The following is a 26415-nucleotide window of genomic DNA, read 5'->3' as shown; positions in this document are numbered from 1 at the left end:
CCACAAAGCACGTAGAAAATAAAAGAGAAAGGATATCGGGTATTTTACGAACGCTTTTCTGTATTTTTTTTTTGACTTGCTCAGTTGAAATAGATGGCGTTGTAGTAGAATGAAAGATTATAATAAAAATTTAAGAAATATTACTGTTAAGTGCCGCGAACAATTGAGTTTGGTTTAAATAATTATTTATTTTTATTAAACTATTACACATGAGGTACTTACCGAATCGTAGTTTCTTTAAAATAAAGAGATTCCTCATTTTGTAACTTACCTGAAAAAAAAAGATATATGTAACTTTTAAGATTTAAGAATTGAATTGAAGAGCTATTGATTAGCGACATTTCTTATGAATATGTTAATATATGGTGTCAGGCACCAAAATAAAAAAGAAAAGGACCACTCCATAGTAGCAGTAGCCTTTTACGACATACATGGGAAAATGTCCCATGGATGTCGTAAAAGGCTACTAAGGGCTAAGCTCATAAACTTGGCATTCTTCTTGTAGTCGATGTACTATCACTATTTGAATTTCAATGCCATCATTAAGCCAAACGGCTGATGATGGCATTTCAGTCTAACTAAATTCAGAATAATCCAATTTCTATGGTTCTGCCACATTTTTTAATAAAACTATAAGGCAAAAGGTAAGCTCTAAGTAACCACTAAACATTGATGTTCCTGTGCATACATTAGACATCAACGCTCTCACAGAGCTACGAACACGCTACGACATTACCGCTGGTTCAAAAAAGAGAGTATTATGCTTTCAGACGGAAACTTTGCTTTTTTATCTTCTCCCTCAGACAATTATATTTCACTTATGTGGTTGAGAAGTGCACAAGATTTACCGGAATTCCCGCAGGAAAAAATATGTAATTTGATAATTGGATTTACGCGGGTGAAGCTACGGGCTTACTCTAGTATTAAAGAGTAGATTAACTGACTGACTGAATTACATCTGACAGCCCAAACCGCTAAGTCTAGATATTAGACTCTACGGTTGCACTAAGAGCGAATTTTACTAAATTCTTCTTTTTTTACCCATTGAATAATCAATACTAATATTATAAAGCTAAAGAGTTTGTTTGTTTGTTTGAACGCGCTAATCTCAGGAACTACTGGTTCGAATTGAAAAATTATTTTTGCGTTGAATAAACCATTTATCGAGGAAGACTTAAGGCTATATAACATCACGATGCAACTATAAGGAGTAACGAAATAATGGAAAATGTGAAAAAAAAAACGAGGAAAGTTATTCATCCTTGGGCATCATACCCAATGATGCCCAAAATAACTATTCCACGCGGTCGAAGTTGCGGGCACAGCTAGTAAATAATATATTATATATTTCACAGATTGGGTTAGCCTCGAAGTGAGTTCGAGACTTATGTTACGAGATACTGACTGAAAGATATTCTAAAATAAATACTTTTATAGATAAAAATCCAAAAGCCAGGGCAATCAGAGAAAGTTCGTTTCTCATCGTGCCCTGGCCGGGATTCGAACCCGGGACCAACTATGATACTCACAAGCGCATTACTTCTGCGCCACAGAGGCCATAATATATAGAGATATGAATATATATAGATCCTACTAATATTATAAATGCGAAAGTTTGTGAGTATGTCAGGATGTCAGTATGGATGTTTGCTACTCTTTCACGGAAAAACTACTAAACCGATAACGATGAAATTTGGTATGTAGGTAGCTGAAGACCCAGAATAACATACAAGCTACTTTTTATCCCGGAGTTCCCCGTTCCACGCGGACGAAGTCGCGGGCGGCCTCTAGTAATATATATTTTAAGAGAGAGGTATAGTTATACATAGTTGCAGGGCGTATTATATTAATTATCTAACATTACAAAGAGGGTGTTATGCTCTGCTTGCGTCCACGTAATATCACACGCATGCGCAATTTCGATGAGGAATCTAATTCATTGTTTATATTTAGATTCAGCACGCTTTATAAGTCTATACGTATATACATACATAAAATCACGCCTCTTTCTCGAAAAGGTAGGCAGAGACCACATCTTTAAACTTGCCATGATCCGTGCATACTTCTTTCATTATGCCTTCTTAAGCAAGGCTTATTCAACTTACATACATATATATTATCACGTCTATATCCCTTACGGGAATACGGAGCAGACAGTCTTGAAAACACTGGAAGACCAGGCGTTGGCTTCATGGTGGAATTGAGATTCAAATAGTGACAGGTTGCTAGCTCATTGCTAGATAAGAAGAATCTCAAGCCTATCAGCCTCTCCTTTAGTCGCCTTTTACAACATTCGTGGGAAGTGAAAGTGGTCCATAAATATGTTGAATATAGCTAGCTTATTCAACTAAACATGTAATTAACAAATTAATTATTTCACTGGCTACGAATACTGTATGCAAAATTATATGTCGATTCACAATCGCACGATTTACCAACTATTGGTATTATTAGACTAATCTATAAACTGTTACTTAACGATTTCAACTAGTTGCCATAAATCATAGGCCAGGGAAGTGTCGGAGACACAGATGTAAATCAGCTAGATCCTGCTTTTATTATAAGTAGTCGTTCGAGAACTTACGACTTCGCGAACGCTTTTTTTTTACAAAATTAAGAACATCACAGAAACTACTTAACCTATTTTGATGCCATACTACTAACCTAACCAAAAATACTATGGATAGATCCTATACACATTTTAAATAACATCAAAATCAGACCAACGTTTCACAAGTTATGGCGTTACAAACATACATACAACAAGTTTATCAGGCTTGATTGGTTTGGCGTGATTTTTATACGTATATTATAAGCTATTTCTTCAAACATAATATACGTGTATTAACTCGCGATATCTAGCTAGATGTATGTCTGCGGACATAGCGGTGGACTATTGGTAAATTACGATCTTGATTGACGTGCTGTAAATTACGGCTCTGATCTCAACTGGTTTATTATCAAACAAAGGTACTGTTATGAAACTAATAACTAAAACCTACTTAATATATTTCTTCTCAAGTGATACTTTGTATCCTATTTTGAAAATTAATCTATCTGCTTTTAAGTTTACCAAGCGATTCTCGCATTACCTCCTTGACCCTGTGATGCGAGGAACTCAACTCTAATTGTATCTTGAATATGAAGATAGGTTACCTAACAATATTTTCTGTCTCACATTGCTTTTACTTCTTTTTATTCAATATAGGACTAGGCGTCTTCCATCTCACCTGACAGTTAGTAACGATGAAGACGAAGATATCACATGCCTATCCCAGAGACAAATTTATTCTAAATTTGAATGTTCGCATACAGTTATTGTCTAGGAGTCATGAACTTCGCAAAACTTCTAATTAATATCGACAATGTACGAACTAACACTACTAACACAATTGAAACTATGTTAACGGAATTCTAGATAATAATCAGGAAACCTAGTGCTGTGATCGTCCAAGAAAAACTCGATACTCAATAGCTGGGAACCCACGTTGGATAATCGATAAAAAATCGGGAAGCGTGCGCTAGTCTGTCATCTAGTATGTTGCTTCACAGTCGTGTAGAAAATGGTTATCTTTATTTAGTTTATGTTTTTAACATTTAAATCTGTCTTATTTACAATCATAGTAAACATACATTTAATCACGTCTATATCCCTTGCGGGGTAGACAAAGCCAACAGTCTTGAAAAGACTGATTGGCCTTTCATCTAATAGGACTGGATATAGTAAAAAATTCTCAATTATAATAAAAGAGAAAATAAAAAAAAATCGTTATAATTTGTGAATTGTGTAGTCCCTGTACATCGTTTGCCCACAGCAACGTGCCGAGAAGGCTGGTTGCCTAAGAAGTTTTCAGCCAACAGGTCATGTGATTTCTCGATAGGTCTCTTAGAAAGAAAATTGAAAAGCTAACGACCCCACGGTCCCAAGGTTTCCACCTCAAAAGGTTTATGTTTTTTAAATATGTTAATTCATTTATTTGTTGTAATAAAAGACAAATACAAAAATGCAACTAGTAATAATTATGTAACGTCGAAACAAAGTTTTAATAATATTGTTCTTTTTATCTATGTATTACGGTGTGTGGTAAAGATCCCTTAAATAAATCCCTTAATTGATGTCGAACGAAGTAGGTACGTAACGTTTATAAAAAGCCTACAGTTTGCAAATAATATTAGTATCACTATTATAGGAAAAAATGCTGCATACATTGGTCACATCTCTTTCCCGGAGGGATAAAAATTGACAATCTTCCCACTTCCCACAATTCCTACGTACTTATACCTTATTTTGTTTCATTAACATTTATATTTTTTCAGGCAACTAAGACCAGGCGACTACAGGAGAGGCTACTTTGGGATTCTTCTTGTAGGCGATGGGTTAGTACCCGTTACTATTTGAATCTCAATTCCAATATCAAGCCATACAGCTAAACGTGGCCTTTCAGACTTTTCAAGATTATTAGCTCTATCTACCTCTCAAGGGATATAGACGTGATTTTAGTATGTATGTTTTTCAGGAAGACTTATCAACTTAGTATGCTCTCGACCGGTTCTTTTCCCAAGACCTCCCGAAAATGATTCTAAAGAAAAAAATTAAGTTTTTGTTAAGGGACTAGCAAGTTGTTACAAAAATACAAGACATTTTGTCATCGCCAGTACCAACTAGTGCTGTTCAATTAAATAAAACGGAAGAACAAGTATGGCCGCGATCGCATTCGATCACATTGCATAATCGAATAGTGCTGTTACTTCATCGATTTAATAAATTTCGAGATAAGACAACGTAGCCTAGAATTACTAAACACTTGCTTCATGTTTATTGCTTTACTACATGCCTGCAATTCACGTAATTGACATTTAGATGTTACAAATACTGTTTTAAATCTTTTATTTGCCAGCAATAAGAGAAACATTTGTCTCGTGTAATTTTTGATGCCAATTCATAAATTTTTCGAAATATATATGATTGTTACTGTACATATAACCCACTTAACTTATAGCCTAGGAGTTGAGTAGAAAGAAGTAAACTAATTCCAAAAGCCATACAATAGCAAAATAAATAAAATCACTCTTTCAAAACTAATACACACACATCGATAAATTTTAACAATAGATCGAGTAGGATTATTTATATAATATCGATATATTATTAACACAGCACATCACTACGAAAACCTAAGTTATTGAACCATCAGCACATAAACTACATTTTTGCACGCGGTTTTATCGTGTTGTCTCGTTTATCATAATTCATATCACAATAAAAAAATGTTTAGTTTTATAATGTGTCAATTGTCTATTAATTATAGGTATGTCTTGTTGCTTTTATCGACTCTACTATTTACATTATTACATTTTGTCTTAGACTTTTTTTTAGTGCACGTATTGACAAATCACTAGATATAGAAATAAAGGGAAAATAAGTGGGAAATAAATACACTAAAGATACTTGACACGAAGAAAATCTGACTGACTAAAATCTTTTGGTTTCACAACATTGGTTGACGCCAAATAAATTACTTGAACCTAAGTTTATCGCTTCCAAGGCGTCAGTGCAGAAGAAGCGGTAACAAATCTGAACGGGCCGAGGGTCTGTTAGTTCGTGTCTAAATAAAACAGAATTTCGGCTGTTCAAGGTGCGTCTTATCGTTGTCTTGTCCTAGTGTCGATTGTCCTTTTTATCATAAGTCTGTCAGTCGGTTTTGGTCATCTAAAATGTCGAGTCAAAGAGTCTGTTTGTCCATTTAGGCTGAACGGCCGCTACAAAACCTAAGAGGTAACAAAATAATACAGTTGGCTCTGGGCTGTGGCATAATACCATACTTACAGGTGGTGGTTTCATAAATTTTAATGGACACCGCACACATTAGCGATTTGCTCAAGACGCCGATAAAATTACCCCAGGGTGATGGGTGGGGTGCCATTTTAAGCTATACTGAAATTATACAACATAACATACATATAACATATAATCACGTCTATAACCCTTGCGTGGTAGATAGAGCCAACAGCCATCAAAAGACTGAAAGGCCACGTTCATCTGTTTGGCTCAATGATAGAATTGAGATACAAATAGTGACAGATTGCTAGTATACTACTCTATCAAGAAAGTAGCGGGAAAAGATCAATAATACACAAACTGTTTGTTATTCATCCAAATTTATTTTATCACCTTCAAAATATGCTCCTTTAGAAACGATACACTTACGCCAACGAATAATCCAATCATCAAAACATTTTTTAAACGCTGTTTCCGGAATTGAGGTCAGTTCTCGCCGCGAATTCTCTTTTATGTCTTCTACCGATTGAAAACGGGTGCCACGAAGTGGTAATTTGAGTTTAGGAAAAAGAAAAAAGTCGGCTGGAGCCATATCTGGTGAATATGGTGGTTGCTCGATGGTATTTGTTGAGTGTTTGGTTAAAAATTCGTTCACAATGATGGCCTTGTGCGAAGGTGCATTATCATGGTGCAAAATCCAAGAATTTTCTTTCCACAAATCTGGCCTTTTTCGTCGGATTTGCTCTCTTAAACGCCGCATAACACTCAAATAATATTCCTTATTTACCGTTTGACCTTCCGGCAAGAATTCCGAGTGCACAACACCGCGATAGTCAAAGAAAACAGTCAACATGACTTTGACTTTTGAACGACTTTGGCGTGGTTTTTTCGGTTTCGGTTCAGTTGGAAGGCGCCACTCCGAAGCTTGTTGACTAGTTTGCATGTCAAACTCGTTAACCCACGTCTCGTCACCAGTAACAATGCGTTTCATGAATGTTGGGTCGGAATTGACTCGTTCTAGCATGTCCTCAGCGACTCTCATGCGATTGAGTTTTTGAAAAAAATTCAGGTCTTTTGGGACTAGCCGAGCGGCAACATGTTTCATACCCAAATTATTAGTTAAAATGGTACGGATCGACTCGTGAGATACAGAAAGTTCGGTGGCTATCTCTCTCAAAGTTGAATGAGGATTTTCAGTCACTATTTCCTTCACTTTTGCGATGTTAACTTCAGTTGCAGACGTTGATGGCCTACCAGAGCGAGGCAAATCTTCCATCACATCTCGACCGCTTTTGAACGCTTTGTACCACTCATAAGCACGAGTTTTTGATACAGTCGATTCACCGTAAGCCTTTGTAACATTTTCAGTGACTCCGAACACGATATTCCATTGGCAATGCAAAATTTAAGACAAACTCTTTGTTCGATGTTTTTATCCATTATGAAATTAGCAATACACACTAGATATGATATAACTAAAAATAGCACTGTATTTAATGTAAACAACAGATGCAACTCAAACTCCGCGCCAAAATGGAAAACAGTTGTGCCAATCTAACAACAACAAAAAAAACAAAAATTTGAATTTGGAACCATAAATAAATAATCCATTCCCGATACTTTTCTGACTGAATGTATATAGCCTAAAAGAAGAATCGCAAGTATTTAAGCCCATCCCTTAGTTGCCTTTTACAGCATCCATGGGAAAGAGGTGGCGTTGTTCTATCCTTTTTTATATTGGTGCTGGGAACCACACGGCACTCAACAAGTATTCAACATTTCTATTATTTGCTAGGAATCATATTAAGAGAAAAGAGGCGTTGGTGAGAGGATTTAGCGGTTTGATATGTGCCATATGGTTCCCGGTACTTTATATTTGGCTTTAGTTTTATGACCGGCCGCCTGCCTGATGTAAACCCTCTTTGATAATCTATACTAATATTATAAAGCTGAAGAGTTTGTTTGTTTGAACGCACTAATCTCAAGAACTACTGGTTCGAATTGAATTTTTTTTTGTGTTGAATAGACCATTTATCGAGGAGGGCTTTAGGCTATATAACATCACACTGCAACTGTTAGGAGCGAAGAAATAATGGAGAATGTGAAAAAAAATCGGGGAAAATTATTCATCCTTGAGGGCTTCAATGATGCCCAAAATAACTATTCCACGCGGGCGGAGTCGCGGGCACAGCAAGTGAGAAAGTGGCACCTTACCTCACCGCGTAATATAGTAACTTGCACAATTCCGTATTCGCTGGAACATTCGCGATTTCTCGAAAGAACAATGTTCTCCGATTGTCTGTGTTTTATCAGCATGGGAACGTTGTCTATGGTGCACGTTGAACAAAGATAGGTAGTTATTTAGCTGGGAGAATAGCCAGTCTAAGGGTGTATGTGTACTGTTTAATTTGACTAACATTCTTATTGTTGTACTAAAAATAAAGGATTATTTTCCGTGTGGTTCCCGGCACCAATAGAAAAAAGAATAGGACCACTCCATCTTTTTCCAATGGATGTCGTAAAGGGCAACTAAGGGATAGGCTTACAAACTTGGGATTCTTTTTTAGGCGATGGGTTTGCAACCTATAGCTAACCAGAATTCGCCCGATCGTTATAAATATAAAGTAAACTTTTTAATTCCTTTTCCCGTGGGAATCCAGGTAAATTCTTTATAAGTGCATCCTTAAACCATTTAAAGAACCTACAAGCCAAATTTACAATATCTAGACTGAGCGGTTTCCGCTATTAATTAATATTTCAGTCAATCAGTCAGACAGAATACTCTTTTAAATAGATTTATCGTTAAGAAATAACTACATGTCACTTCTGCTCCAATTCCCTCCATAAAGACGTTGTAACACCAGTAATAGATTTACGCGTTAGTTACATAATATATACACTTACTCGTAAAAATTAGAGACCTTCAGATTACGCATAAATATCTATCTTACACTACACTAGTTTACTAACGAATATTTCGTCAAACGCAAATATTTCAATTGGATGATTGAAAAAAGCTTGTTTTTAAGAATCTTTGTTTATACATTTCATGCATACAAACATACACACACAAATCACGCCTCTTTCCTGAGGGGTAGGCAAAAACCACATATTTCCGCTCGTCCTGCATACTTCTTTCGCTTCATTCATATTCATGACTCTCTTCATGCAAGCTCGCCCGACCAACTTGCTAGAACGACTCCGATTTGATCAAGGTACGTTCGTCTAGGCCTTCCCACTCCAACAATCTCATTCACACTTCCTTTGTATATTTGCTTAGTCAACCAGCTTTCATTAATCCTCTCGACATTATACATTTCAGCTAATGAAAATGGTATTTTTTGTCAATTTATGGATTTTATTTATAGATACTATTTTTTTTTTGCATTGAAATGCAATATCACCGATCGGTATGACTTAAAAAAAAATTATCACATATAAATTATTCAGATATAATCCCATTTATACATTCAGTCAGAAAAGTATCGGGAATGGATTATTTATTTATGGTTCCAAATTCAAATTTTTGTTTTTTTTGTTGTTGTTAGATTGGCACAACTGTTTTCCATTTTGGCGCGGAGTTTGAGTTGCATCTGTTGTTTACATTAAATACAGTGCTATTTTTAGTCATATCATATCTAGTGTGTATTGCTAATTTCATAATGGATAAAAACATCGAACAAAGAGTTTGTCTTAAATTTTGCATTGCCAATGGAATATCGTGTTCGGAGTCACTGAAAATGTTACAGAAGGCTTACGGTGAATCGACTTTATCAAAAACTCGTGCTTATGAGTGGTACAAAGCGTTCAAAAGCGGTCGAGATGTGATGGAAGATTTGCCTCGCTCTGGTAGGCCATCAACGTCTGCAACTGAAGTTAACATCGCAAAAGTGAAGGAAATAGTGACTGAAAATCCTCATTCAACTTTGAGAGAGATAGCCACCGAACTTTCTGTATCTCACGAGTCGATCCGTACCATTTTAACTAATAATTTGGGTATGAAACATGTTGCCGCTCGGCTAGTCCCAAAAGACCTGAATTTTTTTCAAAAACTCAATCGCATGAGAGTCGCTGAGGACATGCTAGAACGAGTCAATTCCGACCCAACATTCATGAAACGCATTGTTACTGGTGACGAGACGTGGGTTTACGAGTTTGACATGCAAACTAGTCAACAAGCTTCGGAGTGGCGCCTTCCAACTGAACCGAAACCGAAAAAACCACGCCAAAGTCGTTCAAAAGTCAAAGTCATGTTGACTGTTTTCTTTGACTATCGCGGTGTTGTGCACTCGGAATTCTTGCCGGAAGGTCAAACGGTAAATAAGGAATATTATTTGAGTGTTATGCGGCGTTTAAGAGAGCAAATCCGACGAAAAAGGCCAGATTTGTGGAAAGAAAATTCTTGGATTTTGCACCATGATAATGCACCTTCGCACAAGGCCATCATTGTGAACGAATTTTTAACTAAACACTCAACAAATACCATCAAGCAACCACCATATTCACCAGATATGGCTCCAGCCGACGTTTTTCTTTTCCCTAAACTCAAATTACCACTTCGTGGCACCCGTTTTCAATCGGTAGAAGGCATAAAAGAGAATTCGCGGCGAGAACTGACCTCAATTCCGGAAACAGCGTTTAAAAAATGTTTTGATGATTGGATTATTCGTTGGCGTAAGTGTATCGTTTCTAAAGGAGCGTATTTTGAAGGTGATAAAATAAATTTGGATGAATAACAAACAGTTTGTGTATTATTGATCTTTTCCTGCTACTTTCTTGACAGAGTAGTACATAAATAACATACATACATATAGTCACGTCTAATATCCCTTGTGGGGTAGACAGAGCCAACAGTCTTGGAAAGACTGAATGGCCACGTTCAGCTATTTGGCTTAATGATAGAATAGAGATTCAAATAGTGACAGCTAGCCCATAGCCTAAAAAAAAATCCCAAGTTTGTAAGCCTATCCCTTAAATAACATACAGATCAACTAAAAGTAAATTGTAAATAAACCACAATAATTCCAACTAAAGCGTATACTTGCAGGAAATCTGTTACCGAACGTACACAATGCCCTCAATTGTACACTGCCGAGCAAGTTAATGGCACCGCTAATGAGCCCGATAAGTAATTAAATTTTTATAGTTATTTCATTATACTGGATTTCTGTAATCCACTTTCAATACAGGATTGCTTGTTCGTATTTACCCCCCCGGCCAAGAAGGGGAATGTTATATAAGACTTGTCTTGTCCCCTTGCATGGCACGCGCGATGTCGTTTGTATCGCGCGATAAAAATGGCGTCGCGCCTGCCTACGATGCTATCATAGCTGTCAAATAAAATGACCTATTTGATGCGGTTTTCAATTTAAAAGCCTTGATTATTGATATTAACAGGCTCTGTAGCGTAGCGGTAGTGCGCTTGTCTGTGTCCCGGGTTCGAATCCCGGCCAGGGCATTATGAGAAACGAACTTTCTCTGATTGGCCTGGGTCTTGGATGTTTATCTATCTAAGTATTTATTATAAAATATATTATTGTTGAGTTAGTATCTCGTTATACAAGTCTCGAACTTACTTCGAGGCTAACTCGATCTGTGTGATTTGTCCCGTATATATTTATTTATTTATTATTGATATAGTAATGTGAACAGTAAGTAATACTTGATAAGATGGAAGCGATTTACCGTGTTAATTAAATAAAATTAACGCGAGGTTTCAAAGTTTTGATGGAAGAAGTCCTTCTTATCTCTTCTCAGTCTCCATTCTCCTATCCAGAGTGGTGAAGATGCAACCGGGACGAAAGCCAGGAGTACGAAGACTACTTACTTATGCCTACAGCTTCGTCCGCGTATCATCAAAATATTTCTTTTTTCTATTACCTACTATTCTATTCCATGGAAATTTTCAGAAAAAGTAACCTATATTTGACATCGGATATTTAACTAAATTTTCATAAGAAATCATCGAAATCTTTCAAAAGGTTAAGTCGTAAAAGCGTTACACAAAAACATTAACCGCGACTTTAGTTGTTCTCTTTCATAATTCTTAACGTTGTTTTCCTGAAATGCAAATTTCTCATCCAGATTTCTTACACTGTATCGCGTAACAGTGTTGCAGTATGTTAAATCGATTGTTCATTCGGTTACGAATTCACGTTATAGTATGTTAATTTTAATGCCATTTAAAATGGATATATAGAGTACTAGAGGCCGCCCGCGACTTCGTCCGCATGGAAACCCTATCAATCCCGCGGGAACTCTGGGATAAAAAGTAGCCTATGTGTTATTCTGGGTCTTCAGCTACCTACATACCAAATTTCATGGTAATCGGTTCAGTAGTTTTTGCGTGAAAGAGTAACAAACATCCATACATCCATACAAACTTTCGCCTTAATAATAGTAGTAGGATAACAACAATTGCACATAAAAATCTTATATCCAAAATTCTCTTGTCACAATGTTCGTTCCCGTACTCCTCAAAAAAGCTTGGCCGATTCTAATAAAATTTTATGAGCATATTGAGTAGGTCTGAGAATCGGCCTACATGTATTTTTCATACCCCTTAGTGATAAGGCTTGTCCACTCTTAACATTTTTTTTTAACTGGAAATTTCTTGCAAATTTTTATATGGCGAAACTACGTTTGCCGGGACAGCTAGTATCGTTATACTTGTATCCTTAACTTATGTTAAGGTAATGTATAAAAGGCAGCCCTATCGCATTGTGCAATCTCTTCCAGGCAACCAAATTCTGTAAGAGAGAATTTGGTTAAATAATTTTAAAAAATGTCCTCATGGGATAGACAGTGTCAACAGTCTCGAATGCAAAGTTCAGTTGCATGGCTTAATGACGAAATTGAGATTCAGGTGTACTTAACAACGTTTATAAACTTTCCCTGGATAAACTTTAACCATTACGACACAAAAGTATGAAATCCCGCAGGAAATAATCGCCTTATTTATATTATGACTCTATATAAAGTACATCTGATTCTGTAAGAGATAACAGTACAATCGGGTCGCTTTTTGCATTTTTAAACCCATAGACCTTATTTTGAGAGGCCCTTATAATGGTCTAATCTAAGTCGTCCAAAAACAACCAAAACTTGGCCAAGAAAGAAAGGGACAACAACACAAATCACTACACCGAAGGGAGCGGCGCCTAATGGACTTAAAAAAAGTAATTAATTGACAGAACGTCTTTCCAAATTCAAATCTCATTACGCAAGAGTGCGTCTGCAAATCTCGCGTGTACGCATTACAAAATGTATGTCAATAGTATCAATACTTGTTATTCTGTACTCGGTAATGCTAGTAATGGTAACACGTAACGCTATTTACGAATTTCCGGCAATTGAATAGAATAGAATAGATTTATTTTCAAAATTGGATACAAGGTATCACTTATTGACGTCACATCACTTAAATCTAATTATAACTACTACCGTTTCCAAAGCGCATGTGTAGAAGTAGCAGCGGAACAAACTACACTGCAGCATTTTCATCGGACGTCAATTTACAAATATAGATCTCTTAAATCTAAATCGTGGACGAATGCATATTGTCTAAATTAAAAAAAAACATGAATGAATGTAGAACTAATCTTTTGATAACAAAACTTTAGTAGATACTACCAAAGTATAGTTTAGGTCAAATATAAAGTTAATAAAACCTACCTACCTAGGTATCAATATGTATTGTACGTAATTTACTAAGGGTCGTCTGCAAATGCTATCAAACACAGTCGCAGTTACCTTTGCATAAAGGGACATACCTATATAACAAAATGTTCACTGACTGATTCATTGTCACATTAACGCACAGCCCTATTTGGTCTGAAGGATCACTAGGAGCGGATTATCCGAAATTCCCGCGGGAATTAAAATTAACAAGGATTTTCTTTTAGATTTGAAATTAAGCTTGATCAAATTAAGGACGTCCTGGTAAAGGGTCAGGTCAAAAGTACCCGAAACCGCCGAGCTTGTATGAAGAGAGTTATGAATGTGGATGAAGCGAAGGAAGTATGCAGAGATCGTGGCAAGTGGAAAGAGGTAGTCTATGCCTACCCCTCCGGGAAAGAGGCGTGATTTTATGTATGTATGTATGTATTTTGAAATCAAGCATGTACATAGGTAGGCTCTTTACCTCCCTTAGGTCACATCTAGGCATGCACTCAAAATGAGGATTACTCAAAATTCCTACGGAATCAGAATTGACAAAATTATACGTTTTAGGAACCGCGAGCGTATTTCTAGTCTGTACATACATATAATCACATCTATGTCTCATGCGGAGGAGACAGAGTCAACAGTCTTTAAAAACACTGAGAGGCCACAAGTTATATAGCAAAGCCATGGAATTGATATACAAATAGTGAGAGAATGTTAGCCCATCGCTTACAAAATTTTCCTTTAGTCGCCTTTGAAAAGTTGTGGAGTGGTCCTTTTCTAAAGTGCTGGGCTAAACCACACGGCACTATAATGTGTGTACCTAATATCGTAACATACTTTGGACTTCTACAAAACTGCACCAAAATCGGTAAGATCTATACAAACATACATAGAATTTTGTACTAGATATTTACTGCAAAGTCACGGATGGCTGGCGTTTATGTGGCGATTGGAAAATCTAGACTTCTAGACCGGCTAAGACGTCATCAACATACCAGTTTATAGTTCCTACGATTACATAACTAAATCTAAACCTACTAGTATTGAGTTTTAGACTAAAGGGTTGTTATATTGTGCGATTTAATTTGTGAGACATCCAGCTCTGTCTACCCCGTAAGGGATAAAGACGTGAATATATGTATGCATGTAAGTTTTTTAGCCTCTCACAAACATTCCATCATACAAGAAAACCACGGCTGTTTCCCGGAGGGATAGACAGAGAATACGTCTTTAAACTTTTCACGCTTCACACATAAAATTACGTCTATATCCCTTATTGGCGGGTACGACAGAGCCAACAGTGTTCCTAAGTGTAAGTTGAATGAATTTAGCTCAAGTTTATTACAGTACGCTCAGTCAACCGTGACTTCCTTCCGGAGAAATAAAAGCCGTGAGAATTTCGCGCACCTATCATTTAATGTTTAGTGTGTGAAAGAGATGTCTAGATTACTATTGTGCCTACTCTTTTAGAGTACCTACCCATCTGGTGATGATTTTAGTTAAACTTGCTTTTAAAGTATCTCAATAACTTGCTATTCGAAATTAAAGGAAAATTCATGATGTCCAATCATAAACGTGAAGATATTCACCTTTTTTACGCTTTACGCTAAAACTTCTTAACAAATTTTATTGAAATTTATCACACACATAGTTGAAATTGCTAGAGAGGATGCCGTGTGCATTAAATATATATATATCCCTTACGGGGTAGACACAGCCAACAGTCTTGAAAAGACTGAAAGACCACGTTCAACTATACGGCTTTATGATGGAATTGAGATTCAGTGACAGGTTGCTAGCCCATCGCCTACAAGAGAATGAAGAGGATACATTTATATAAGCCTATCCCTTAGTCGCCTTTGGCGATATATATGGAATGTTTCTATTCTAAAGTGGTGGAAACCACACGGCAATGTACGTTTTTACGATTAAATATCGTAAAAAATTGGGGACTTACGTCAAACAAAAATGTTTGACGTCTCGTTATTACTATTCTAAGGAAATGAAAATCGTTAAACAAACATACAAAATGACATAATAATAATTCATCAAATGTATGTATATCTTAGTAATAGAAGTAAGAAGAGTTTGTTTGTTTGTTTGAACGCGCTAATCTCAGAAGCTTCTGGTTCGAATTGAAAAATTATTTTTATGTCGAAGAGACCATTTATTGAGGAAGGCTTTAGGCTATATACATCACGCTGCAACTTTTAGAAAATAATGGAAAATGTTAAAAAGAAACACGGTAAAAATTATTCATCCTTGAGGGCTTCAATGATGCCCAAAATAACTATTCCACTCGGACGAAGTCGAGGGCACGGCTAGTGTATACATATATTGAAAAAGTTTACCAACAAGCTTTGTCTATCACATAAAACATATTGAAATGGCGGTACACATATCATAATCATATGACATATACCATTTCCACTTCAATCAATATCACAATTAATATTGTGCCCTAATTGCGCAGTGCCAGTTTTGATATCACAACGGAACCCGGAAATCCGTGCGCGAGAGTTTGACATAATGATTACATACATACATATAGTCACGTCTATATCCCTTGCGGGGTAGATAGAGCCAAAAGTCTTGACGAGACTGCTAGGCCACGGTCAGCTGTTTGGATTATTATTTAATAGAATTTAAATTCAAATAGTGACAGGTTTCTAGCCTATCGCCTAAAAGAAGAATCCCATGTTTAAAAGCCTATCTCTTAGTCGCCTTTTACGTTTGTATGTATGTAACAAGGTTTTGCTTCTCACAGATCGTCAAAAGATATGTTCCGCGCAAAACCGAGGTTCTGTAGATTTTATATAAAATATAACGATCGAAATAGCGTGTCGATTCATTTCAGAGGGGAAATCGATTATCGTTTATACATTTTTATGGTATAAAAAGCGGATATCCACGCACCCACGTCATTTGTGATGGAAGTTACGCCAAACAAGAGTTTCCCCCGATATTGTGATATTTATATAGTTATTTTAATTTAATTTTTATAACACCCTACACAGAGAACAAATTTATGCTGTAACAAATTTTGTTCAATATGTTTTTGAGAATTTATTGCAATAAGCAAGAAAAAAATCATATGGTGATGGAATAAGGTAAAAATACTGAATAATAATTTTTATTTGTCGGTTAAAATTACTTGAGCAATACACTTGTTGAGTTATAAAATTATTGTGAAAATTAACGATTATAAAATACCTACACGTTTATACCGAAATAATAACTAATGAATATATAATATAATTATATTAAGTCAAGACAATAATATTTATATTATTGAAATTAATATATTACTAAACAACAATTTATATATGGCATTTAATTGGGATCATAAGTCTATCAATATTTTCATACCTATATAGTTGAATCATAATTACAACTTTAATATTAGATAACACGAACTAAACGAACATTAACTATGTATACGTCGATCAATCATAAAAGATTATTTAACATTTGGAAACAAATAATAGACATGAATGGCTTAATTTAGTTTAAATTAATTGTTGTAAAACCAACTCCTTATAATGCTGATTATTTCATGTAGAAACTGAATAAGTGACCTATCAATGATATATTTGTATTAGTTTGATATTTTTAAGTGATATAATATTCACATACATACATACATAAGTCTAACTTTAATGAAGATAACAAATATTTTCCTGTTTTAACTTTCAGAACTAATCTTCAACTTTCATTTGAGAATTGACCGAAAACTTCGTCTTTCCAATAACCCTATCATGTTCCCAAACGTGATATCGAATCCAAAAAGTTCATCTTTAAAAAAAATATCAAAATAAATAACAACACACACATGGAAAGCGCTGCGAGTACGGGCGAAAGTATTTGCAACATATATCTACGAAACGACTTAGTTGAGGTATAAAACGGGGGGACGCAGTGGCCTGAGTACACTCCAGCGCTCGCTGATCTACAAGCAAGGCGAAAATGAAGCTATTGGTTAGTAGAACATGTCCTTATATGGAGTGCAATGAAATGTGACACTGAAAAAAAATTTGAAATACAATTCGAAAGATAAAATTTAAATTGTTCTCTTTTTTTTACAGAGGTCGTCCTTAATCTTGGCCGTGGCTTTAAGCCTGGCCACGGCAGAGGAGAAGGTGGCGAAAGACACAAAGGCTGAACAAACTAATGCTGTAGAAGACAAGAAACAAGAGAAGAGAGGTCTTTCTGAATGGTACGGCAACAGCGGCGCTGGCGGTGACTATGGACATTCTGAGATCGGTCACGGCGACTACGGCGGCGACGCGGGAGGAGACTTAGGAGGTCACGGAGACTTGGGAGGCCAAGGAGATTTGGGAGGCCACGGGCTGGAAGGCCACACCGAAGAACACGTGCACAAAACCGTCACTGTTGTCAAGAAAGTGGCCGTTCCGTACCCAGTGGAGAAACACATCCCAGTTCCCGTCGAGAAGAAAATCCCCTATCCAGTGAAAGTGCCAGTGCCTCACCCTTATCCCGTCGTGAAAACCGTGCACTTCCCAGTGAAGGAGTACATCAAAGTGCCCGAGTACATCCCTAAGCCGTACCCAGTGACCAAGCATGTCCCTGTCCCGGTCAAGGTTCACGTCGACAGGCCCGTCCCGGTTAAGGTCTACGAACACGTGCCGTATCCAGTGGAAAAACACATTCACGTGCCAGTCAAAGTGCCCGTGCCACAGCCCTACCCAGTGGAAAAGGAAGTCCATGTCCCATACAAGGTCCCAGTCAAAGTGCACGTTCCCTATCCAGTGGAGAAGGTCGTACACTACCCAGTGAAGGTGCCAGTCGACAACCCTGTCCCGGTTCACGTGGAGAAACCCGTCCCAGTGCCCGTCGAGAAGCCTGTCCCGTACCCCGTGGAGAAGAAAGTGCCTTACCCCGTCAAAGTGCCCTACGACAACCCTGTGCCGGTCCACGTTGAAAAACCAGTGCCTTACCCCGTCAAGGTACATGTTCCTGCTCCTTACCCAGTAGAAAAGGTGATCCCCTACCCTGTAGAGAAGAAAGTGCCCATCCCGGTCAAGATTCCCGTGGACAGGCCTTACCCAGTCCACATCGAAAAGCACGTGCCCTACCATGTTGAGAAGCATGTGCCTTATCCAGTCAAAATCCCAGTGCCAATTGTACATGAGGAGAAGCATGAGAGCCACGGCTGGGAAGGCTCTTCAGGGCTGGAGAGCTACGGCGGGGAAGGTGGCCACGAGGAATACCACCATTAACAGAACTGATCTCTTTTTAGTGTTTTTTTGTTTTATCTAGCTTTAACTGTTATCTTGTGTTAGTTCTCAACTAAGTTTTGCGACTGCTCCAAAATAATGTAAATAGTGAGAAAAGTATTAAAAAAAATTGAATAATTTATTTATGGATTTTCTTTCCCATGACCATAGAAATACATCATGTAGGTAAAAAAAATATATAATAACTGAATCACCGAATCAAAATCAAAGGAATATATCGTTTAATATTCCTTAATTTAAAATAAGAATTATGAAAAATATATGAATCAAAGCATTTTCTTGTCACACTTATATAACAGGTATAGCTCATTTAAATAATTACAATTAAGTTTTCTCATTGGCGTCCATAAAAATCAAAGCAAGCATTAATTTCCTATACGTAATTACTTAGGAAAACGTCTAGAGATTCTAGTTACGTAAATTTTACGCAATATCAACGCAAGACCCCGATGTGTAAGTTACCTCGTAGTAATATATAATATAATTAATTCACATCTTAACGAGCAAATGCGGAATACGAGCGTAATAAAGGCTTAAATAATAATAATTTCTTATCAGTTTTGAAAGTGAGACGGTAGGTAATTGTGTCAGTGATTGTTTTAAGTGCAAATCGTTAAGACATAATGCGTGGGACATATCGTGGCTCAACACACTGTTTTCAACGAAATAACAAAACATTTAAATGATATACCATTTTTAATACACTTCACGAAGACGGTTCATGTTGTTCACAATTAACTACTTATTTTTTTAAATGTTTGAGATGGAGACATATTTTTGAAATAGCAATATTTTTTTACTAACAAATACTTTAGTTCAATATCAAGATCATTACTTGTTCTTCATGTAATTGTCGAACAAAATACAAAGTCACTGATGTTTTTTCATCAAAATAAAAAAAAAAAAACACCAAAATAAAAGAAAACTTAGCCGATTCCCTCCACAGCATTGTGTTTCTAACGTACATTTAATCCGTCTTAAAAATAACTGTCTGTGCTATTTTGAATAAGAAAAGGCACGCAATGTGAGCGCTATTACAAAATTAAGATTACGTTAAGATTAAGCATAAAACTGCGCGTAACGACGTATTAAAATGTGGGTTTGTCGTGACTTCGTTCATAGGTACGTATAAAAGAAATAGAAAACAGATGAATTTTTATCCGACATGTGTGGATAAATAGATAAAACGTATAAACTTTAAGTACCTAAGTACTTAAAACATTTATTTTTAAAGCATAACAAGAGCTGAAAATAAAAAAAAAATAAACCTAAAATAAGAATTTTCTTCGCAAGAATCAAGAAAAAAAAGTCCAGTTTATTCTTTTTGAATTGAGACTGTGAAGAATATTTCTATATGCGCCAAGAAATTTTTTTTGCAAACTTTTCTTTTCCCTACGATCTTAGACCCTTAAAATTTAAGTTCGCGTGAAAGTAGGTACGGTAGATTCAAGAGAAAACTGTGCCACCTTACCTTGATAAGAGTATGGTGACCTAAGTATCTACTGAGCCGTGTGTACCTCAAACCATAACCATCAAACAAATCAAACCATCAAGTCTAAGACACTCTTTTCAAAGCAAAAAATATATTTAACTAATACATACATACATACATATGGTCACGTCTACATCCCTTGCGGGATAGACAGAGCCAACAATCTTGAAAAGACTGAATGGCCACGTTCAGCTATTTGGCTTAACGATAGAATTGAGATTCAACTAGTGACAGGTTGCTAGCCCATCGTCTAAAAAAGAATCCCAAGTTTGTAAGCCTATCCCTTAGTCGCCTTTTACGACATCCATGGGAAAGAGATGGAGTGGTCCTATTCTCTTTTGTATTGGTGCCGGGAACCACATGGCACTAATACATAATTCAATTAAAGTTCTAGCACTCACCTTATGTACGGGATGTTAGCAGGAATGTGGTACTTCGCTCCAGGGTCAAAGTCCAGCTCCGATCTGAGCACAGGGGGTTTGATGCCTTGATACTGCTCCCTGTAGACAAGAGATTAGGATGTATTAGGATAATTTTATACATATAGTCACGTCTTTATCCCTCGCGGGGTAGACAGAGCCGACAATATTGAAAAGACTGAAAGGCCACGTTGAGCTCTATGACTTAGTGATAGAATACATACATATAGTCACGTCTATATCTCTTGCAGAGAAGACAGAGCCAACAGTCTTGAAACAACTGAAAGGCCTGCGGGTCCCAAAATATATATATTCGTATCTGGATGGCGTTAATTTGTTGATTTTTATAGGTGGTGCTAATTTTGTCGTTTTTTTCTTTTTAAGTTTACATTAAATTCGTCATTTTTTTGTAGATGGTGTTTAATTCACGCGGGCAACGTTACGAGCAAAAGCTAGTCAGTCAAACTAAAAATCAGTCAAAAAAAATGTAACATTCTATTAGTCCGTAAACGAATAATTTAATACAGATTTCTATCTAAACAATTATCTTTAAATGTGATGCAACTGAAACAATGAATTTGGAATTCAGTTTGTTACATAATGAGCCGAACGCTAAGTATAGTCTATCACTATGTTGTGAAGTCAGATGTTCCGTTGAATGAAATATCATGTATATAATCATGTCTATATCTTTTGCAGGGTAGACAGAGCCAACAGTCTCGAAAATACCAATAGGTCACGTTCAGATGTTTGGCTTAATAATAGAATTGAGATTAAAATAGTGACAGGTTGCTAACCCAACGCCTAACGAAGAATGCCAAGTTTATAAGCATATCCCTTAGTCACCTTTTACGACATCCATGTAAAGAAACTGGGATTCTTCTTGAAAAAGTCAACCAATGGAAAGCAGATTTTTTTTTAAACTTACTAGCTAGTAACATCTCACCATTGTTAACGACTACTTAACAGTAACTATTCTAGTTTATTTTACTAAATCTTCTCCACTCAACTACCTATAGGTATAACTTTTGGTTCTGTCTACCCTGAAAAAGACAAAAACGTGTTTATTTTGTGTGTGTGTGGATTAGCTGATTCTTTTTTATTTTCACATAATTTAACGTTTTATTTTGTTGTATATTTTCTTCTCCTTTCTTTCTTTAATCCAAAAAAAGGTTACAAACATTAAAATCTTTAAGTGTCTTTGCACAATCACAAGAAAAGGACAGAATAAAAACAAAAAGAGTTCTTATTTGAATGTAATTGTTTCAAAATATAGTGCGAACATGTAAATTAGGGCGATTTGTAAATTTCACATGCCGTTATGAAAGCCAAGTTGAACGGATTATCGCTTTAAAGTTACATACGACAATCAAAAAGTTATGGCTTGGTACAAAAGACAAGTGACAAGACTATATAAGTATTTAAAAAAAAATATGAGAAACATTAGTTTTGACTGATTTTAAACTTTCGCGTTGCATCATGACCATGGATTCTGGATTGGGTGAGTCAGGTTTTTACACGAAGCGACTCCCATCTGACCTCCGCAACCTTACACATCCAGTTAAATGTGCAGATTTCCTCACGATGATTTCCCTCGCCGTAAGAACATCGTTAGTTATAAAACTAAGGTACATTACTTCTAAAATAGTACATTCAAACTTGATTGAACGAACGAATTGGATTCGAACTGCATTATATTAGTTAAAAATAATACAGGTGACCACAGATACAACTAGATTCGAAACGTCCGAGATAAAATAAAGGTTATGTGCGCGTTAAATACTTGTTTTTTTTATAAGTACATATGACTTATTTTCACGTTACATACATATACATATAAGGCTTGGTCGATTTTGAATCACTTAAGATGATAAATGTAAACAACTTAACAAAAATTGGCCAATCTTACAAAAAAAATTATTGCAGTAACTGCGAATAAAATTTTGTTGACCATTGGGACCAATCGCAAATTGGACCAATCACACACATACCAAACTATCTTACCCGCTTACTCCTATTACTTGGACCACAACACTTTTGCTTTCATCTGGAGTCAAACCCGTTAGAGTCAAGGCCGTGTATCGACCGCGTTACCATCAACTAGTTCATTATTACCGCTTCCTATGCAACCGTGTAATTTTATTCCTTATCTAATACTAAATTATACATTTTCGTCATAATTCAGTTTATATTTTGACTTTTAACATAACATACATACATATAACACGTCTATATACCATGCGGGGCAGACAGAGCCAACAGTCTTGATAACGCTGATAGGCCACGTTCAGCTGTTTGGCTTAATGATAGAACAAAGATTCTAATAGTGACAAGTTTTTTATGTTGGTGCCGGGAACCACACGGCATTCTGCTTGTACACCTTCGGTAAACAGTTAATTTGCTCGACGCGTTTGATCGAGTAAATCTCACACTAACAACTCTGAACTACATGAATACGTTAAATAACACTGCATTAGCTGACCTAGAAGACTTACTTATTAGTACCAGCAGAGCGTAACGTTATGCGCACGCGACCGGCTTTGCCTACATTATCTAATAACAATTGTGATTGTCGTGTCTGACTGGGCATGCTTAATTACTGTGTATTATTGATTTACATATTGCCTTTGAAGTTACATTATTTTAATCTGTACTATAATATTATAAAGCTGAACAGTTTGTTTGTTTGAACGTACGTCAGTGTAAGCAGTCTTGAGAGACTTGTTTGCGGAATACCGCAAGATATATAGACGTGATTATACAAATGAATGAATGAACCTTGTCGGTTTAGGGCACTCTATATTTGATAGAAACCAGGTACTTATCTTGTTTTTGTCAAATCTAGTAATAGAGTGCTATAAACGAATTTGCAAGGAGAGTGTAGATGCGTTCGTTCATTATATTTTATTAAAGAAACCAACAGCATATACATTAAATAGTAATACAGTATTAATCTTATGCTATTATAAGGCCAATGACAGGCTTCTCATACTATTACTGTAGTAAAGTCAATAGTTACTGATAAAGAAAGTACTTATCGCTTAATATAGACGCAAGTATATTTTAAGTCTTTAATTTTAGGTTTGAATAAAAACGTTCAATTTACCCGAATTGGAATGGCAATCAATGTTTCTTACCTGTCTTACCTTACTTCTTACGTGTCTTACCTTAGTCTCCACCAATGACAATTGTATTGCTCCTTCCTTACGTCCCCAGTGAAGACATCCCAGCGCCATCTATCCATGACCAGCGCAAACGGGAGGAAGGCCAGCTTGTCCATAGCCTGGGTGAAGAGGTAGTTGGTGTCGTGGGCCGTGTCGTCCACTGAACGCTGGACCAGGCCCAAGGTCTGAAGGTGGCGGGGAGAGGCCACTGAGAGGGCTATGGCTTCCCCTATCGCTTCGTGGAAACCTGGAAAGGTTGTTTGTTTTAGTTCTTTGTTTATAATATGTGCTCTATTGTACTGTAGCGGTAGATTTAAGGTTAACTTAATTGAAGGTGAAGTGCAGAGTAAAAGAAGACGGGAAAGGATATAAGATAAAAACATACATACATACATAAAATCACGCCTCTTTCCCGGGAGGGTAGGCAGAGACTACCTCTTTCTACTTGCCACTATCTCTGCATACCGTAAAATGTGGTGAATAGGGATCAAAGGTTGAATAGGGATAAAACCAAGAAAGCTTTCAACACCAAAAATTCATTTTAAACAATTGCCTATTTATGTTTTACTTTTTTAGAAATTTAAGTTGATTATTTGAAGTTTATATGGCAACTCTGAAATATCTGTCAAATTAATAATAAACTGTCAAAAAATACGTTTGAAGTTGTTCTTCCATACACCGGTTTTTTACTGTGTCTTTAACTTTATTCAAATATTTAAGTTTTGATACCCACTTCCTTTGCTTCATCCACATTATTATATTATAGTATTATTTAAAAAGTACATTTTTTTTTAAATATAATTAGAATATGTTTCTAGACTGATTAGGAAATTATCTGGACTGATTTTTTAACTACTAAAGTATTTCGTGTGACGTGACGCGTGGCTATATGCTTTATACATTTTCTATTGGTTAAGGGTACACATTAACAAATGAACTGGAGTTACTACTGGAGAGACTACGCTACAAATATAATTCTATAACGAATTCCTAAGCCAAAAAAAGTGACATCACCTCCGCAAATAAAGAGAAATCTTTTCGTAGACAGAAAAATTCGCCATTTTAAATTCCATGCAGCTTCGGAAGTACACAAAAAAGTCATACGTGCTCCGTTTTAAAAATAAAGATGATACCGAATAAAGTAATACTATTGTTTTCGCGCTCCATATTAAAGTTACGCATTAGAAATCGCAGAGTAAATAAATACACGGAGGGGAAGCGACCATTAAAGAGGTACAGATACATCCCATGGATGTCGTAAAAGGCGACTAAGGGATAGGCTTACAAACGTGGGACTTTTTTTAGGCGATGGGCTAGCAACCTGTCATTATTTGAATCTCAATTCTATCTTTTAGCCAAATAGCTGAGCTTGGCCTATTAGTCTTTTCAAGACTTTGGCTCTGTCTACCCCACAAGGGATATAGAAGTGACCATATGTATGTATAAAACTCAAATATGTAAGGGAAACAAAAAAAAAACAATAACGATGTAAAATCTATAATGTGAAAATTTTGAACGTTACATTTGATACTTTTTTCTAACTCATTCGCCGTTAAACTACTACGATAAAAGAAACTCTTTTTCAGTAGGTAGACAACTTTGTCTCTATATGCAGCTACTCTATGCAAGAAACATTATGTGTGTTAGTATGACCTACTTGGCAAATAGACGTTATTATGACCAACCTATTTACCGCGAAAATTAGTTTATTTTGGCAACGCATTTAATTGCCCTTATGAATAGCAATCAAGCTATGAGTTATAATCAGAGATCGGATATTCGGATGCAAATTTAATAAACAAAGGCTTAGTGTGAAACGCATTTTAAGTCAGGTTCAAATACCGACCGGTAAGTACTCGTACTATTGAACAATAAAAACTCATTCATTCATATAATCACGTCTATTTCCTTTGCGGGGTAGACAGCCCCATCAGTCTTGAAAGACTGACAGGCCACGTTCAGCTGTTTGCCTTAATGATAGAATTGAAATTTAAATAGTGACAGGTTGCCAGCCTATTGACTATAGATAAAAATTTTGATTGTTGGTTTTAGTTGTTTGTTTGTTTATAAGTGCTATAATATACACTTGCTCTTGCCCCGCAGCTTCGCCGGGTATATTGTCCGACATTTAAAATCTGAGAATCTAAGAGAAAGTCAGCATCCGGAAGCTAAATAGCAGATTGATACCGACTGGTACTATGGCGGAAAACTAACTCAAATAACACGGCGATTCTCTTCTGTTTGAAATTGAATGAATAAATGGAATATAACGTATTATGCGCCTAATAAAATCCATAGTGCCGTGTGGTACCCGGCACTAATATAAAAAGAATAGGACTACTCCATATCTTTCCCATGGATGTCGTAAAAGACGACTAAGGACGTCGTAAAATGATAAATTACTTTGAATTTTAAATTTCGTAACTTATTTGCAGGCAAATTAAATCGGTTCAGTACTTTCGGAGATAAGCCTGATCATACATACAGACAGACAAAAAATTAAAAAAAAAAATTTGCTTCATTCTAAGTGTCCCTCTATTCATTTCAGTCAAAAATACTAAATGTACAGACAAAATATTTTTTACTGTTTTATTATATGTATACATACATATATAAAAGAGGAGATTGGTCGAAA

The 26415-nt window shown here is 36.2% G+C and overlaps 2 protein-coding genes across 2 annotated transcripts in view; one reads left to right on the top strand and one right to left on the bottom strand.

The window, feature by feature from the left end:
- Positions 1-26415, bottom strand: part of LOC106132501 (angiotensin-converting enzyme) — a 135389-nt gene that overhangs the window by 82987 nt on the left and 25987 nt on the right. Inside the window, exons 8-9 of the mRNA XM_013331943.2 lie at positions 23784-24027; positions 20599-20697 (exon numbers count right to left, since the gene is read on the bottom strand). Coding sequence (XP_013187397.1) covers positions 20599-20697; positions 23784-24027 — 343 coding nt within the window. The remainder of the gene's footprint in view (positions 1-20598; positions 20698-23783; positions 24028-26415) is intronic.
- LOC106132469 (uncharacterized) lies at positions 17295-18714 on the top strand. The gene is made up of 2 exons (XM_013331895.2): positions 17295-17425; positions 17533-18714. Exons 1-2 carry the CDS (start codon positions 17414-17416, stop codon positions 18685-18687), a joined length of 1167 nt encoding a protein of 388 aa, XP_013187349.1. The 5' UTR covers positions 17295-17413; the 3' UTR covers positions 18688-18714.

This window comes from Amyelois transitella, chromosome 9 (assembly GCF_032362555.1).
Source record: "Amyelois transitella isolate CPQ chromosome 9, ilAmyTran1.1, whole genome shotgun sequence".
NCBI lineage: Eukaryota > Metazoa > Arthropoda > Insecta > Lepidoptera > Pyralidae > Amyelois > Amyelois transitella.
The sequence above is the reverse complement of the archived record's forward strand: the minus strand, read 5'-3'. Positions and strand labels throughout refer to the sequence as shown.